We start from the raw sequence: 16,804 nt of genomic DNA, 5'->3' as shown, positions 1-16,804 counted from the left end.
GCACATCCCCGGTGGGGGGTGTGCAAGAGGCAGCTGGTCGATGTTTCTCTTTCATCGATGTTTCTAGCTCTCTATCTCTCTCCCTTCCTCTCTGTAAAAAATCAATAAAATATATTTTTTAAAAATCAATAAAATATATTTTAAAAAATTAAAAGAAAGAAAGAAAGAAAGAAAGAAAGAAAGAAAGAAAGAAAGAAAGAAAGAAAGAAAGAAAGAAAGAAAGAAAGTGATGTTCTCAATCAGAGCCAGGTGAGCTCTACTCTCATGATGGCCATAGTCTATGTGGGATCCCCCTCCAGGAACAGGTAGAAGCCACAGGGGTTCATGCCCAGAAGACTCAGGCTGCCTCTGTCATCTCCATCAGGGTTGGGTCCAGCTTGGTGGACCTCATATTTCATGTCCTCCGACTCAAAAATATGCAAAAAGTGTGTTACAGAGGGGTCCTGTGACTCTGAATGAGCACCCTTCGGTTCCACACACACACAGCACCCTGGTGCTTGGCCTGACACTCCTGACCCAGATTCTGTCTGACCACCCTGACTCTGTGCTGTCTGGCATCACCAGGGCATTAAAGGTCTGGGGTCCCCTTGGGAATTTTATACTTGCAACCTCCACCAAGGATCACATCAATGTCCAGGTTGGAGATGAACTGTGTGGCAATGTCCTGGCAGCCCTTTGTTAATGCCTGGGCAGGCATGATGGCATCTGAGTACCAGTTTTGGTTCACCATAGGTGCCGGCTGGCAAAGCATAGCTGCACCCTCAATGTGGCTTAGGCAATATGGTTTCCAGCCCTGTCCCAGCTCCACCCACCTCCTCACTTGTCATCTTACAAATGAGGCACTTCCTAAATATTAAAACGGGGCTAGGAACTTATTCTTCATTTGCATGTGGCTTAGCAACTGTTGAGGGTGTCATGTGTACACAGTAGTTTCTAAGATAAGTTGTGCCTAGGAAATTAGTTTTCTTCTATGTTTCCTTTGTTTACATTTCTACAAGTTAAGTTCATCATGGAAAATTCCAAGTTATTTGTTTAACATCCTTCTCCAAACTAATTTATGGTGGTAAGCCAGTGCATAATCACTTGATGGGGGAAATGGAATGAAAACAACACAAAGAAAACATGTCTGACACTATCAGCCTGGTTAAATGCTGTTCTTTTAATCACTGGACACATGGGATCAATTACTCCAAAGCTTGAGTCATGGTTTATTAGGGAGACTGAAATGACGAGATGCAAAATTATCTGCATGCCCAGACTGAGGTGTTTTGCTTGGAAGATTAATCAGGCCCATTGCTTGGTAGATTAATCAGGACTTAGAACCTAAAAACACTTAATACACCACTAGAAAAGGAGACTGTTGCTTCCTTTATCTTCACAATAAGTAAATTATTTAAAAGGAGTAAGTATGATAATAAAAGGCATTACATTTTATTAAATACTTCCTATTATTAGGGCTATCTTTTTGGCAGCTTCACTTGGAGATGATTAATGAGAGGCAACCTAAAGCCATACCAACTATTTTTTTTCTTTTTTTTTTTTAAATCAATCTTTATTGTTCATATTATTACAAAGGTTCCTCATTTCTTCCCCCCTCCACCAGGTTCCCACCCCACCCTCTGCCCCCTTCCCCTCCCCCATTGTCCTCATCCATAGGTGCACAGTTTATGTTCAGTCTCTTCCTCCCTCCCTTTCCCCGATAGTAAATCCCTTTTCAGATAGTAAATCAGTTATTAGCATTTTCTCATATCAATAATACCTCCACATGCCCAAAGATACACTTCACACAAAAGAAATTTCCAGATAGGTCAACCAACCTCATCCAGGCCCCACACAAGACACTCACAGATCAACACCCCAGTGCTATACTAACTCAACATATTCAGATCTAAGCCTTCATCACTTGATTCAGCAGACCCTCAAGTTCCCGCAAAAGTTTCCAGCCATGTCTGAGAGGCAGCCTTGGGGCGGGGGCAGGTGAGGAGCGAGCTGTTACGGGCCTGGCTGCTCCGGGCCTGGCCTCTGTTGCTCTGGTCCGTTCCACAACCAGCTGCTCCGGGTCTGGCTACTGCTGCTCCCGACCTGGTTGCTCCGGGCTTGGCTGTTGCTGCTCCGGGCCTGGCCACACCCAACCCGGCTGCTCTGGGCCCGGCTGCTCCGGGCCCGGCCGCTCCGGGCCTGGCCGCTCCCAGCCTGGCAGCCGCTACTCCAGGCCTGGCCACAACCAACCCGGCTGCTCTGGGCCTGGCTGCTCCGGGCCTGGCCGCTCCCAGCCTGGCAGCTGCTGCTCAGGGCCTGGCCGCACCCGACCCGGCTGCTCCAGGCCCGGCTGCTCCGGGTCTGGCCACTCCCAGCCTGGCAGCTGCTGCTCCGGGCCTGGCCGCACCCGGCCCGGCTGCTCTGGGCCCGGCTGCTCCGGGCCCGGCCGCTTCGGGTCTGGCCGCTCCCAGCCTGGCAGCTGCTGCTCTGGGCCTGGCTGCACCTGACCCGGCTGCTCTGGGCCCGGCCGCTCTGGGCCTGGCAGCTGCTGCTCCGGGCCTGGCCGCTCCCAGCCTGGCAGCCGCTGCTCCGGGCCTGGCCACACCTGACCTCATACCAACTATTTTTAAATGTAAAAAGAATTTCCTACTCATCAATGCAAACCATTTGCCCTTTCCTTACACCACACACATGTGATTTTCCTTCTATCAATCTGAGTTTCCTCTGGGACCTCAGTGGTTGGCAAACTCATTAGTCAACAGAGCCGAATATCAACAGCACAACGATTGAAATGTCTTTTGAGAGCCAAACTTTTTAAACTTGCCGGGACCGGTTTGGATCAATGGATAGAGTGTCAGCTTGGGGACTGAAGGGCCCCGGGTTCGATTCCGGTCAAGGGCATGTACCTTGGTTGTGGGCATATCCCCAGTAGGGGGTGTGCAAGAGGCAGCTGATCGATGACTCTCTCTCATTGATGTTTCAAACTCTCTCTCTCTCTCCCTTTCACTCTGTACAAAAATCAATAAAATATATTAAAAAAAAAAAAGAACAAACTTTTTAAACTTAAACTTCTTCTAATTCCTCTTCTTCAAAATAGACTCGCCCAGACTGTGGTATTTTGTGGAAGATCCACACTCAAGGGTGCCAAAGAGCTGCATGTGGCTCGCGAGCCACAGTTTGCCGACCGCGGCTCTGGGTTCACTCATACAACATTTTGTAAAAAAAAATGTTGGGAACTATGCCAGTTGATGGAGCTACAAAGATGAAAAGATAATTTACTATCTTCAAGAACCTTACTATCTAACAAAAAATTCAAGGCTCGTGGATCCAACATAGTTACTGATTGCTTTCTACATTAGCAGGCTATTTTGTAGGCATGAAGAATAAAATTGTAAATGAAACAGAAAAAAAAAAAAAAAAAAGCTGCTTTTCCATGGAACTTAAACTCTTGTGGGGGGGCAATAAAAGTAGTCTCAGGCCTAAACCGGTTTGGCTCAGTGGATAGAGCGTCGGCCTGGGGACTGAAAGGTCCCGGGTTCGATTCCGGGTAAGGGCATGTACCTTGGTTGTGGGCACATCCCCAGTAGGGGGCGTGCAAGAGGCAGCTGATTGATGACTCTCTCTCATCAATGTTTCTAACTCTCTACTCTGTATCTCTCTCCCTTCCTCCCTGTAAAAAAAATCAATAAAATATATTTTAAAAAAATAGTCTCAGAGTGAGGAATAGTGTGAAGAAAAGAAAAAGCTAGACAAGAAGACAGAGTGTGATGGGTGAGTCATCTAGTAAGACTGGGTATTCTGGGAAGGGTACTTGAATAGTGGTCTGAATGAAGAGGACTATTGGGCCAGGAAAATCAAAAGCAGAGAGAGCAGCAAAGTTTAAGGCCTTCAGGTGGCAACATGTTAGAGGAACTGCAAGGAAGTGGTTGTGGCTGGAGGGAAGTGAGCAAGGGTGCAGATGGGGGTCACAGACAGCCGCCGTGGGTCGTGGTCGTGGTTAGGAGTCTAAATGTTATTCTCAACATGCTGGGTGTCTGTTGAGGGCTGAGAGCAGGGAAGTGATTGCAAGGTTGATGTTTTTAAAGGATGTAATGAAGAGACTATTGAGAGACAAATGTTCTAGTAGACCAAGAGACCATTAGGGAGTGCCATCATGTTACCTGATGGGGATTGGGTAACCTGACTGAATGATAGATGAGCAAGCTTGAGGAGCCACCCTTTATTCTACTATTTTGCCTCTCAACAGCCATTATGAACTGTTTATTATGCCTTATTAAAGTTTACTAGAGGCCCAATGCACGAAATTCATGCAAGAGTAGGCCTTCCTTCTCCTGGCTGCTGGTACTGGCTTCCCTTGAAGCCCCAGCTTCATCTAGAAGAATGATTAGCATATTACGCTTTTATTATTATAGCTACTACAAATCCCAGCAGAGTCTATATATATATATATATATATATATATATATATATATATATATATATATACTAGAACCCAGCACAGGAATTTGAGAGGCCCCGCCCACTCACCTTGCTCGCAGCCTCACCCACCTGCACTTGCCCCGCTCACCAGCCAGCCCCCTGCCATACTCGCAGCCCCACCCACCCGCGCCATCTTCAAGTCCCTTCCTGAGCCTGTGCACTCAGCCTCCTGGTGACCAGTCTGTGGTCTTTCTGCCATGGCGGCATCATGACCACAGGGTTTTTATGATAGAGATATGGAAGGTGCTGCATAAATACATTTCACTGGATGTGAGTAAGAATTTGTAAAGAGATGATAGTGGCTGGGATCAGGGTGGTCATGAAGAGGAAGGTGCTAATTCGTGAAGTTTTTTGAGGGAAGTCTCTAGAAACCCATCCTACTTGGACTACAGCTGCTAAGAGTAAAAAAAAGAAGGAAAACAATTAACACTTCCTCAGTGCTTACACCCAGCCAGGCATATCTCATCTAGCCTTTACAACATTATAAGGAAAGTACTTATTATTATTATTATAAGAGTAACTCACTCTTAGAAGTTAATTAGAAGGTCACACAGGTACTAGTAGTTAATGGGGAAGCCCGGTCATGCATTGAGAGCTGTCTACTTCCTTTTATTCTTTTTCTTTTTTTCCCCTTTTTTATATTTTATTAATTTTTTACTGAGAGGAAGAGAGAGGGATAGAGAGTTAGAAACATCGATGAGAAAGAATCATCGACCAGCTGCCTCCTGCACACCCCCTACTGGGGATGTGCCCGCAACCAAGGTACGTACCCTTGACTGGAATCGAACCCGGGACCTTTCAGTCAGCAGGCTGACGCTCTATCCACTGAGCCAAGCCGGTTTCAGCGAGAGCTGTCTACTTCCAATGGATACAGCTTAGGAACTCTTCTCTGCCATTCCCTTTTCCATTTCTTTTTATAATGTTCATATTTCCATGCATTGTAGAGTTATTGCACGCGAGGACAGCCTTATATATTTGAATTTACAGCCTTATATATTTACAACCAGCTTGGTATCAGCTCTTCCTTCTAGAGCCATTAGTAAGTTGTCCTCGCGTGCAATAACTCTACAATGCATGTTCTGGATGGAGCGAAATGCAAGTACTGTCAGGTTAGAAGGACTATTAAGTAAACACTTTTTTTAAAGTTAAATTTGAGGCATTATGTTTAAATTTGTCAGCTCGAATCAGTCAAGACTTTTGAAGCAATACCCTAATGCCTTTTTAAAAGTTGGAATCACAGAAGAAAAATGTTCACAATTCTACTTAATGTAGTGAGGGGAAGCTGAAATGTAATCAAATGACGATGGAAAATTTAAAAAGTGAACAGAGGGTAAATTTACTGTTGGCTTGTTTAGAAGCCAAATGCTGTATCCATCACCTCCATTAATTTTCAAGCTGTAGAAATTTGGGATCTTCTATTTTGTTATTGTACTTTTCATATATATATGTGTGTGTGTGTGTGTGTGTGTGCGCGCGCGCGCGCGCATTTTTATTGATTTCAGAGAGGGAAAGAGAGAGAAACTCAATGATGACAAAAAATCATTGATCTGCTGCCTCCTGCATGCCCCCTACTGGGGATCAAGCCCAAAACCTGGGTATGTGACCTGACTGGAAATAGAACTGTGACCTCCTGGTTCATAGTCAATGCTCAACCACTGAGCCATGCTGGCCAGGCTATACTTTTCTTAGAATTAAAAAATTTGGGTCATGTTTTCTTTAAGAAAATAATAAACTATAAATTATCATTTAAGAATGATACTTTCCTTAGCTAAATGTTTTAAATGGCATGCCTGCCTTTTGTCCTCAAGACATTGTCTTAGAAACACTAGGCGATAATCATCACTGCACTCGATGGCATTCACACCACATCAGAATACATGGCTCTCTGTACACAAACCTCATTCTCTGAGTGTTTATTATCTGGACCCCATTGCTAAGGTTGAACAGGAAAGCAAAGGTCACTGTTGTCTGAAATGCATTGTAGTTAGTAATCAAAAAGTCCGTTTAAGCAGGAAGTCATCAAAAAGTATATAGATACATACCCAACACAAACAGAATTACACATTCACTTGCCTATTTACTGACGAAGGCCAAGACTATTACATGAGTATAAATCCAATGTATGTGTTGCTGATATATACACCACACCTACTCCCAATCATCTCATTTTGTTTAGGTTTCTTTAAAGTGAAGAAAAATCTTATGACATTTTTGAAGCAATTTGAGTGCAAAATCCTTTTGTGCTTTTGTTTGTTTGTTTTTTAATTGATTTCAGAGAGAAAGGAAGAGGGAGAAAGAGAGAAACATCAATGATAAGAGAGAATCACTGATTGGCTGCCTCCTGTAGACTCACTAACTAGGGATCTTGAGCCTGCAATCCACGCATGAGCTCTGACCAGGAAATAACCGTAACCTCCTGGCCCACTGGTTCATAGGTCAACACTCAACCACTGAGCAACACTGGCCGAGTTTAGTGTTGTTGTTTTCACATTTTTATAAATCCTTACATTTGTTGTAAACACTACTGAGCATGCAACAGTCTCTTTTGGATCTTTCCAAAACACTCAATTCTCTTTTTGCATTTACAGACCAACAGTTTATTTATATTGAGTTAAAGCACACCATTACAAACACACACACACACACACACACACACACACACACACACACAACTGGTATAAATATTTTTGGGAACAAGCACAGCTGGCGTTTGATAAGGGTACAAAGAAACAGGTGAAAGAAGCAAGCAAGCAGCTCAGAGTGGCCATCGCTGGGCACAGTTTTCAGGGTCCACTGGCTTCAGTCAGTGTATTTCTCAGAGAATGGGGTTATCAGTTAAACCAGCAAATTCTTTACTTTGAGTTTGGTTAAGAAAGTTTCTGTAATGTCTACAATACACCGATCACTTATAAAACTTAGCCCTCAACCAAATATCCCTTCCTACTTAACACTAGCACCTACCCAGACCAATGTGGACTTGTCTCTTGATAATACTAATAGCAATTGTTTACAGAGAATTTATTATGTCCTTGGCCAGGGTGTTAATGAGTTCTAAGTGGGTTCATGTGTTAACTCGTGAGGGAGGTGATACTCTTAAACCATAGGGAAGCAGAGAGAAGTAACTTGTCCAAAGTCCCAGAGCTGGGGCACATGATAGGCTTGTATTCTAACTAAAGCTGTCTGCTCTAAAGCTGTTCCTTTATCCCACACACTGTATCACCCCCTCTCAGTGATTACCAAATGTTTTTACTAGGCGCGCTGGTTTTCCACTACCAATCACTGAGCAGGGACTTGTGGTTGAGGAGGAACAATGAAAATGACCAAAGACCACACTCAGTCCAGCAAACAGCACTTGGCAAAAAGTGAGACTAGGCTACTCAAAAGCATTCAGCATGCAGAACTGGCAAATCTTTAAAAGTCAAGGGACTCAGAATATTCTGGAAGCATGAGACCTAGCCAAAGTAGAGGACATAAAAGAAAGTTGCTTATCATCTGGAGGAGATGATAAATAGTTAGAATAATTACAAAGTTGCTAACCATGTAAAATATGGAGAATTTCATGAAGTCAGTAGAAATGGGGTGGAAGAGGAGCTAGAAACACAACCAAAGTTAATCAACAGCGAACGCTGGCAGAATCAGTTAACAATTGAAGAGAAGCTGACCAGGTTAATAAAATGGGCATAAATAAAACTGGCCCTTCTGTTGGAAGTGATCTTAGGGTTCAGTCAATATTTACTAAGCATCCCCTATGTTTCTAGCACTGTTGTAAATGCTGGGGAGGCAGCAGTGACGAGACCCTATATCTCTACCCTCATGGAACTTTTGTGTGAGAGATAGACAACAAACAAGATCAATATCGTTATACAAAGAGTAAGAATTATCATTGGGAAGCTGAAGTCAAAACACTTCTGCAGAAATGACCCTCTTCCTATGTCCCTTCAAAACACAAATGAGCAAGGTAGCGGAGGGTGGAGGTAAGGGGGAGAGATCAACCAAAGGACTTGTATGCATGCATATAAGCCTAACCAGTGGTCATGGACAAACGGGGAGTGGGGGCATCGTGGGGAGGGGTTTGGGATGGGAATGGGAGGATGAGGACAAATATGTGAAACCTTAATCAATAAAGAAGTTTGTTTTTGTTTTTTGTTTTGTTTTTTTAATGGAACTTACCAAATACAAAAAAAAAAAAAAAAAAAAAAAAAGTGAAATCAAGGACTTTGTATGGTGCAATCATAAAACAGTATTGGAAAATTATGTACTCCTCCCTTAAAAATCAGCACCTAAATTACTTTCATATTTTTGTTCATTTTAAGAATTTTGCATTTTCATTTTTTTGTTCATTATAAAAAGCGTTCGTTTTAATGAATTTTGTACATTATAAGAATTAGCACACTGTGATAACCTACATTTTGTTAACTAAGTGAAAGGCTCAACCTCTTTTACTTTGTTTACTGTATCATTTTGTTCCTCCTTTTAAGTGGCTTAATTTTAGATGGCCCAGTTTTCTGCCATCAGTCACTGAGCAGTGTTTGTGGTCGTGAGGCAGAACAATGGGAGTGACCAAAGACCACATCTGGTACAGCAAACAGCACTTGACGGAAAGTGAGAGCAGGCTAAAAAAAAGGAGGCAACCAGGATGCAGAATTGGCAAAACCAAGGGCCACAGAACATTCTGGAAGCATGAGACACAAGCCAAAGAAGTTGTAAAAGAGAGTAGCTTCTAAGCTAAGAGGAGTTGATAAGTAACTAGGGATCCAAGATAACCTGAGGGGATTTGGTCATAGAGGAAATAGAAGAAACTGTAACAAATTAACCTTGATGGTGCTTAAGAATGTGGGAGTAACCTTGTAAAAATCTAAACTAATCCTTCCATGTTGATCTTTGTTTGCCCTTGGTTTTGAATGCAAGGCCGTCCTTGCATGAATGGCCTCAGAATCCAGAAATATCACACTGTACTATTACAACTTGTTACATTTAGTAGATATTTGAATCCTATATTTCTATTTTAATTTTCTAACCAGAAACCCATCCATTTGGCTAAAAAATAACTACATACAAAAAATGTGCTCCACGTTTGCAAGATGTTACCTTTGAGATAAACTGGGTAAAAGATATATAAGATCTTTCTGTTACTTTATATAGCTGCATGTAAATCAACAATGATTGCAAAGTAAAAAAAGATTAATTTTTTAAAAAAGAAAACAGGTCTTATTTCCACCTTATTTCTTATATGCTAAGGTTTTCTTGACCATGACTTACTCTGCCCATCATACACAGATAAACCATTTCATTAGTTTTTATATGTAAGCAAACATAAATGTGTATGACCCCGCCCTTTACCCCTCCAGCCCCACCATCTCCACTAATTGGTAGCATATTTTGTTTTGCATCTTGCTTTTTCTATGTAACAATGTATCAGAGATTTTTCAATATCAATGTATTAATTTAAAGAGTATTCCATATAGAATTTTTCTTGAAATCTTCTTTGGATAAAGTATATTTATTTAGCCAGTCCTCTACTCATGGTTATTTGTATGGTTTCCAACCTTTTGCTATTAAAAACAATGCTATGAGTAATGCTATTTTTTAAAATATTTTATTGATTTTTTATAGAGAGGAAGAGAGAGGGACAGAGAGTCAGAAACATCGATGAGAGAGAAACATCAATCAACTGCCTCCTGCACACCTATACTGGGGATGTGCCCACAACCAATGTACATGCCCTTGACTGGAATTGAACCCGGGGCCTTTCAGTCCGCAGGCTGACCCTCTATCCACTGAGCCGAGCCGGTTTCACTGAGCCAAGCTGGTTTCGGCTAGTAATGCTATTTTTGAAATTTTGATAAATAATGCCAACGAACCTCTATAGAGATTTAATCAATTTACATTCCCACCTGCAAAGTGTGAGAGCCTGTTTCCCCAAAGTCTCACCAATAGAGTGTATCACACATTTGGGTTTCTGCCAGTCTAGTAGATGAAAAATTGTATCAGTGCGTTTTAATTTGAATTTTTATTTGATTCATGAGATGGAGCATCTTTCTACATGTCTAAGGCCTATTTGTCCATTTATCCAACATCCTGAAGAGTAACAATGTGATAAGACAATATATGGTAAGGAAACTCAGTTTGAATGTCCTACTGGATAGAGGTCCTCCCAGGGTTCTGGCTCTTAATTAAAATGCAATTGCTTGCCCAGATGGCATGGTTGAGTATCGACCTATGAACCAAGAGGTCACTGATCAACTCCCAGTCAGAACACGTGACCCAGTTGATAGTTCAATCCCCAGGGTGGGACATGCAGGAGGCAGCCAATCAATTATTCTTGCTCATCATTAATGTTGCTATCTCTCCCTCTTTGAAATCAATAAAAATATATTTGTTTAAAAATGCAATGGGTGTTACTCAAAGTGTTCAACATTGTGTGTTTTTTTAAAAAAAAAAAAATCAGACATCCAATTGGCTGAACAAAATATTTAACATTGTTAAGAAGAAAATCAGAACATCCATTGGTCATCACCTGAAAGGACTATTTTAAATACAGCTAGTGACTGACTTATGATGGTTCTATTTATGATTTTTTAAATTTATTTATTTATTTATTTTTACTTTACCATGATGTGAAAGCAACAGACATTCAACAGGAAACGTACTTCAAATTTTAAATTTTTATCTTTTCCCAGGCTAGCAACATTCAGTAGGATACCCTGGAGATGCTGGACAGCAGTGGTGGGCCCAACTCCCCATCAGGCACAGGATCTTGAGTGTAAACAACTAACACTCTGCAGTGTACCCTGTGGCCAGCATTCCTTGTTTTAGTTCAATACTTCAAACATTCTCCAAGCCCAAGTGTGCTTTCAGCTGTGTGAACAGTCAACAGAGAGTTCCCATACAACCATTGTTTGTCACTTTCAGTACAGTATTCAATAAATTACATGAGCTATTCAACACTTTATATTGTTTTGCCCAGCTACAGGTTAATGCATGTGTTCTGAGCAAATTTATGGTAGGCTGAACTAAGCTGTTGTGTTCAGCAGGTTAGGTGTATTAAATGCATTTCCAACTTAAGATATTTTGGACCAAAAAAAGGGGGAATTCTATGGGAAGTAATCTCACAAGCTGATCTGATCATAAATTCCTAAATGAGCAGGTCATGGTGGGCGGTTATGCCCCAGGCATAGAACTCCTTTAATAAAAGGTTTTAAACCAGCCCTGTCCATTGCACATCTAGGTTAACACACCATTGAAATACCAGAAGCAATGCATTTTGAAGGGGGCATCAACCCTCAAAGGAGAACATAATCTTATTAACTGTCCAATTTCTGAATTATTTCCTTCCACCTCCATGTAATCTTCCTAAATTCTCTCCTTAATTTCAAATGCATAAAAGAAACTGCAAAACTGTTATTCTCAGGAGCAGTAAGATCTTGCTCCCCGCACATGTCATCAGTTTGGCTCAAATAAACTCATTAAAATTCTCTACAACACAAGAAAAACAATTAAAAATTTTTAAAATAAAAATTTAAAAAAAGTCTCTACAGGTTTGAACTTTTTTTTGTCAATATTTTCAACTTAAGATAGGTTATCAGGACATAACCCCACAATTAAGGACTATCTGCATCCCAACCACCAATGACCTACCTGATCAAGCCTCCCCTAAAGCTATCTGCCCTGCCCTAAAGGAATAATAACAATATCCATAGTGGGTGTCTGAGAAATATTAATTCAACTAAAATTGAGAGCCTTCATGAATCTTACTAGTGGCCCGGTGCACAAATTCGTGCACATTGAAAGGAAATTAATTAGAAGAAATATTTTAATATCGCTATTCACCCTTTCTCTATAATAGAAGTGTCAACCAAATTCACCATAGACAATGACAGATCAAAACACATGTATGCAATTGGCACCAGCAAGAGCTTTATATCTATCATGCACACGTGAGTCAATTTAGCCTTTTATGGATATAGAATTAACTTGCTTAATTAGACCTGCTTTATGATTTAGCTAAACTTTTCCCAGCCCAGTGAAACACCCCAACTTCTCTTTCAGATAATTGTCAGCAACACAGCACTAAATATCAACACAAGCAGATTATTATTATAGATCATGCAGGGAGAACAAAGGGTAAAATATGCAGCAGTGTTTGACTACGTTCTGCACAGTGAGAAAACCTGAAGTTATTTTCAAGGTCTACAATTTCTTACTTCTTTTCAGTTGGGTCAAGTTTCTAGGCTTTCTAAATCTCCATTTTTCAGTTAATGAAAATAGGATTCTATCAAGTCTCTGATCTACCTACTCCAGGACTTCTGTGAGGATCAAATGAGATGAGGCATGGGAAAACACTTCACAGACATTTGGTTAAAGTGTAAAATGTTTCCACCTGGCTATAAAGCAAGTTGTGTTCCTGAGCTGAAGAAACTGCAAGGGGGCTAGTTGCTAGGAAGAGGAAGCCAAGCATTGCTATGTGACATCATTACCTAGAGCCCACAGCCACCGTTTCTGGGCAGGGCTGTACTGTGGACCACATTTTGCACCATGGGGTCTTGGCAGGTCGGCTGGGATTTGGTGAGCTGAGGCTCCAGGGTGGTGGCAGGGCCTGTGTCCCACTTTCGGGAAGCCAAGTGTTGCTTCGTGAGCACCAGGCCTGCAATGCTGTTTCTCTGTAAATGGCCAATGCGCATCACAGCAGCTCTTGCATGAGCATCTGACTCCTGGTGGTCAGTGCCTGTCATAGCTACCAGTCAGACAGACACTTAGCATATCAGTCTGATATAGATATAGATGATATAGATATAGATGATAGATAGATATAGATATAGATATAGATATAGATATAGATATAGATATAGATATAGATATAGATACTCCAGAGGGAAGACAGGTGACCAACATAATAAATAAATCACCTAGTTTGTTAGAAGGTGATAGTTGCTAAGGTGGATAATATGACTAGATACAGGGAGGCCTGGCACATTTAAGACACAGAAAGGAAGCCAGTGTGGTTGGAGGAAATGGAGGGAGGGGGATGAGGAAGAGTAAGAGGTATTGACAGCAGAGATGAATCATAGAAGACAAAGCTGAACATTTCTAGACAAAGCTGATCACTCAGGCATGCCTAATCAGGCCCTGCTGTCTAGTTCTTACCTACATCTTGCCCTTTCCTCAATGACTTGGTTTTCGAGGAGGCAGAGAGCTCTGGCAACCAAAAGCCTCAGGCACATGTGGGCACACAATCCACATGTTTGCTCTGTGTGTGTGTAGGCTGATGAATCCTGGCAACAACGGAACAATCTCATGCCTTTTTCTCCAGTCATTCTGCTTTTCCTAAAGGCTTCTTTTCCTTGTTAAATGTACAACCTCTTTCCCGGCAAGTCTGTGATTTAAGCATCTCACAAGTGGTTCGCCTTGTCAGCTCATTTCCCCATTTTTTTTTATTTATTTATTATTATTGATTTTTTTTTACAGAGAGGAAGAGAGAGGGATAGAGAGTTAGAAACATCGATGAGAGAGAATCATCGATCAGCTGCCTCTTGCACTACTGGGGATGTGCCCGCAACCAAGGTACGTGCCCTTGACCGGAATAGAACCCAGGACCTTTCAGTCCGCAGGCCAACGCTCTATCCATTGAGCCAAACCGGTTTTGGCAGGCATCATTTCCCCATTTCTGAACGTCTTCCGTTTCAAATCCACCTTGTGATGGTATTAATCACAACTATTTCAGACATGTCTACAAAGACTCAAACCCTGCCTCTGGCTGCCTGGCCAATGTGCATCTGTTCCTGACCTTCAGGTCCAGGACACACACAGCACTGCAGGGAGGGGAGCATTTGAGATCTTGCTCCCGAGCATGTCTTCAGTTTGGCTCAAATCATTCCTATTTAAAAAAATTTTAAAACGCACACACACTTAAACCATTGCAGTGAGAAAAGCTTTTCACACAGGTCTAAGAAGATCTATCCTGCTTCAGAATCAAGAGGAATTAGACAGTCCTGCAGAAGGTCACAATTTGATTCCCGGGTTGCGGCTGGATCCTCAGTGTGGGGCGTGCAGGAGGCAACTGATCAATGATTCTCTCTCATCACTGATGTTCTCTCTCTCACCCTACCTCTCTCTGAGATCAATAAGCTTTTTTCTTTTTTAAGGAGCAAGACAATGGCACTTGGGACTGAGATGAGCCATGAGACACCAAGCCCAGGTTTCTTTGGGGGCACAAAGCCAGATGGGAAAGTTTGCTTGATGCATGGAGCCTCTTTCTGTATAAGAAACACCCCTCTCCCCTCCAATGACTGCAGATTTGCCCTATCTCCTTAATGCTCTCTTCCTTACATCTCTAAACCCTAGTCTCCTCTTGCCTCACCTTCATTTCCCCTTCCTCACCCACAAAGAAAATATTACAGAATATTGCGCAGGAGGCAGAGGGCTGCAGGAGAGAAAGCCCCTATAATCTCTACAAACTTTGGTGTCACCAGCTTTATGATCTCCTCACCAGCCAATACAGACCCAGAGAAGCCACACCTCTAGGATAGAGATGAATTGTTCTAAAACAGACTGCTGTGGACAAGACACGGAGTTGGGAGTCACAGAAAGAGAATTGGGACCTGTGTCCTGGGCAATGAAGATGTGACCTTAACAAGGTGGAGCCCAAAACTTAGGAAAATTGTAACAGCATCATGACAACACAGGAGATGTCACAAGTTGTTGACAGCTTGAGGGCTCTGACTCTGGGGGCACAGAACCCAGGGGAGCAGTGGTGGGGGTCTCAGTCAGCTCCATCCAGGGGAGCTTAAGCCAACTCCCAAAAGTGTTACTTTGGGCACGGGATGCCATTTGGGTGTGAATTCTGCTTCCACCATTTCCTAGCTGTGACATCAGTGTCACACTGACGGTATTTCAACATCTGCTTAAACTTTAAGTTTCCTTTCTTGAAACCATGAACCAGACATCCAGTTCACGAGGATGCTGGGAAGCAGAAGTGAAATGTTTCGAGCGGTTTTAGCTCACACCTGGATCTCCAACTTGCCCTCTCAATAAATGGCATCCATCAATGCCCCCCCCCCACTTAAAATAAATAAACAAACAAACAAATAAATAAATAAAGCGTCTTGTTCTTGCCAAAACCGGTTTGGCTCAGTGGATAGAGCCTGAAAGGTCCCAGTTTTGATTCTGGTCAAGGGCATGTACCTTGGTTGCGGGCACATCCCTGGTAGGGGGTGTGCAGGAGGCAGCTGATCGATGTATCTCTCTCATCGATGTTTCTAGCTCTCTATCCCTCTCCCTTCCTCTCTGTAAAATAAAAAAATAATAAAGAAATCAATAAAATATATATATATATATATATATATATATATATATATATATTTTTTTTTTTTTTAATTTCTTTTAAAAAATAAAGCGTCTTCCTGAGATTTCTGTCCCATCCCCAGTCCGAAAGTTCTGTCTATCCCGAATCCCTCTGGCTGCTCAGCTGCCCACACCCCCTGCCTCTACCCATCTGCCAGGGGGCAGCCTCTCCGGTCCTGGCAGTCAGATCCCATTCATTCGGTCTGGGTCCCAGCCTCTGCCTCAGTGGCACCCCGGGGCGCCTCTGCCGGGTCCAACCTGCGCCCAGCCTACCTGATGTAGGGGAGGAAGGGGTTGACGTGCCCGGAGAGCACAGCGACCACGTAGGAGATGATGAAGGCGGCGGAGGACCAGGTCACCAGCAGGAAGGGCACGAAGGCCATTCCCTTGAGGAAGCGGGGCATCGCGCTGCCCGGAGTGCGGGGCGCTCAGCCGGCCGGGCGTCGGGCTGCTCCGGGGGCGGGGGCGCCACGTGCGGGCCGTCCGGGCGGCCACGGCGCGGCGGGGAGCGATGGAGCCTCCGGGCCGGAGGGCAGGGAAGGGAAGGGAGACGCGGGAGCGCAGGCGGCTGCGGGCGGCGGGGCAGCGGGCCGGGGTGGGTGAGTGGGTGGGGCGCCGGCGGCCCGGGCTTGTTGCGAAGCGAGTGAAGTCACAAAGCGGCCAGCCGAATTGGGAGCGCGCGGACCTCCCCCGACGCCACCCCGGGACGCGGCTCCTTTCGCTTTTGGTTCGGAGGCGGCGGGGTGGGCGCGGGCGGGCGGGCTGCGCGCGGGGGATGCGGGCGGAAATGTCCGGATCTTGGCTCCGCCGTTGCACAACTCCCAACTCCCAAGAGCCCGATCTCCTCCCGCCCCTCCTTCCCTCGGGGTTTCCCGGTACCGGGCCTGGAGCACCTGGGCTTTCCCTCCCGGGTGCCTCGCCCGTGCCGCGGGGGGAGCCCCAGGGCGGACACCCGCCCCGTCCTGCAGCGCTGCTGCTCCAGCTCCTGCTGCTGCTCCAGCTTCTG

At 43.7% G+C, this 16,804-nt stretch overlaps 1 protein-coding gene across 1 annotated transcript in view; it reads right to left on the bottom strand.

Annotated features, from left to right (window-relative positions):
* Positions 1-16,562, bottom strand: part of DRAM1 (DNA damage regulated autophagy modulator 1) — a 37,093-nt gene extending 20,531 nt beyond the window's left edge. The window contains exon 1 of the mRNA XM_084880088.1: positions 16,072-16,562. Within this exon, the coding sequence (XP_084736214.1) occupies positions 16,072-16,202 (131 nt within the window). The 5' untranslated portion in view covers positions 16,203-16,562. The remainder of the gene's footprint in view (positions 1-16,071) is intronic.
* Between the last annotated feature and the right edge of the window lie 242 nt (positions 16,563-16,804).

Source organism: Pipistrellus hanaki, assembly GCF_964339955.1.
Source record: "Pipistrellus hanaki genome assembly, chromosome: 3".
Classification (NCBI taxonomy): Eukaryota; Metazoa; Chordata; class Mammalia; order Chiroptera; family Vespertilionidae; genus Pipistrellus; species Pipistrellus hanaki.
This window is presented reverse-complemented; position numbering and strand designations above follow the sequence as displayed.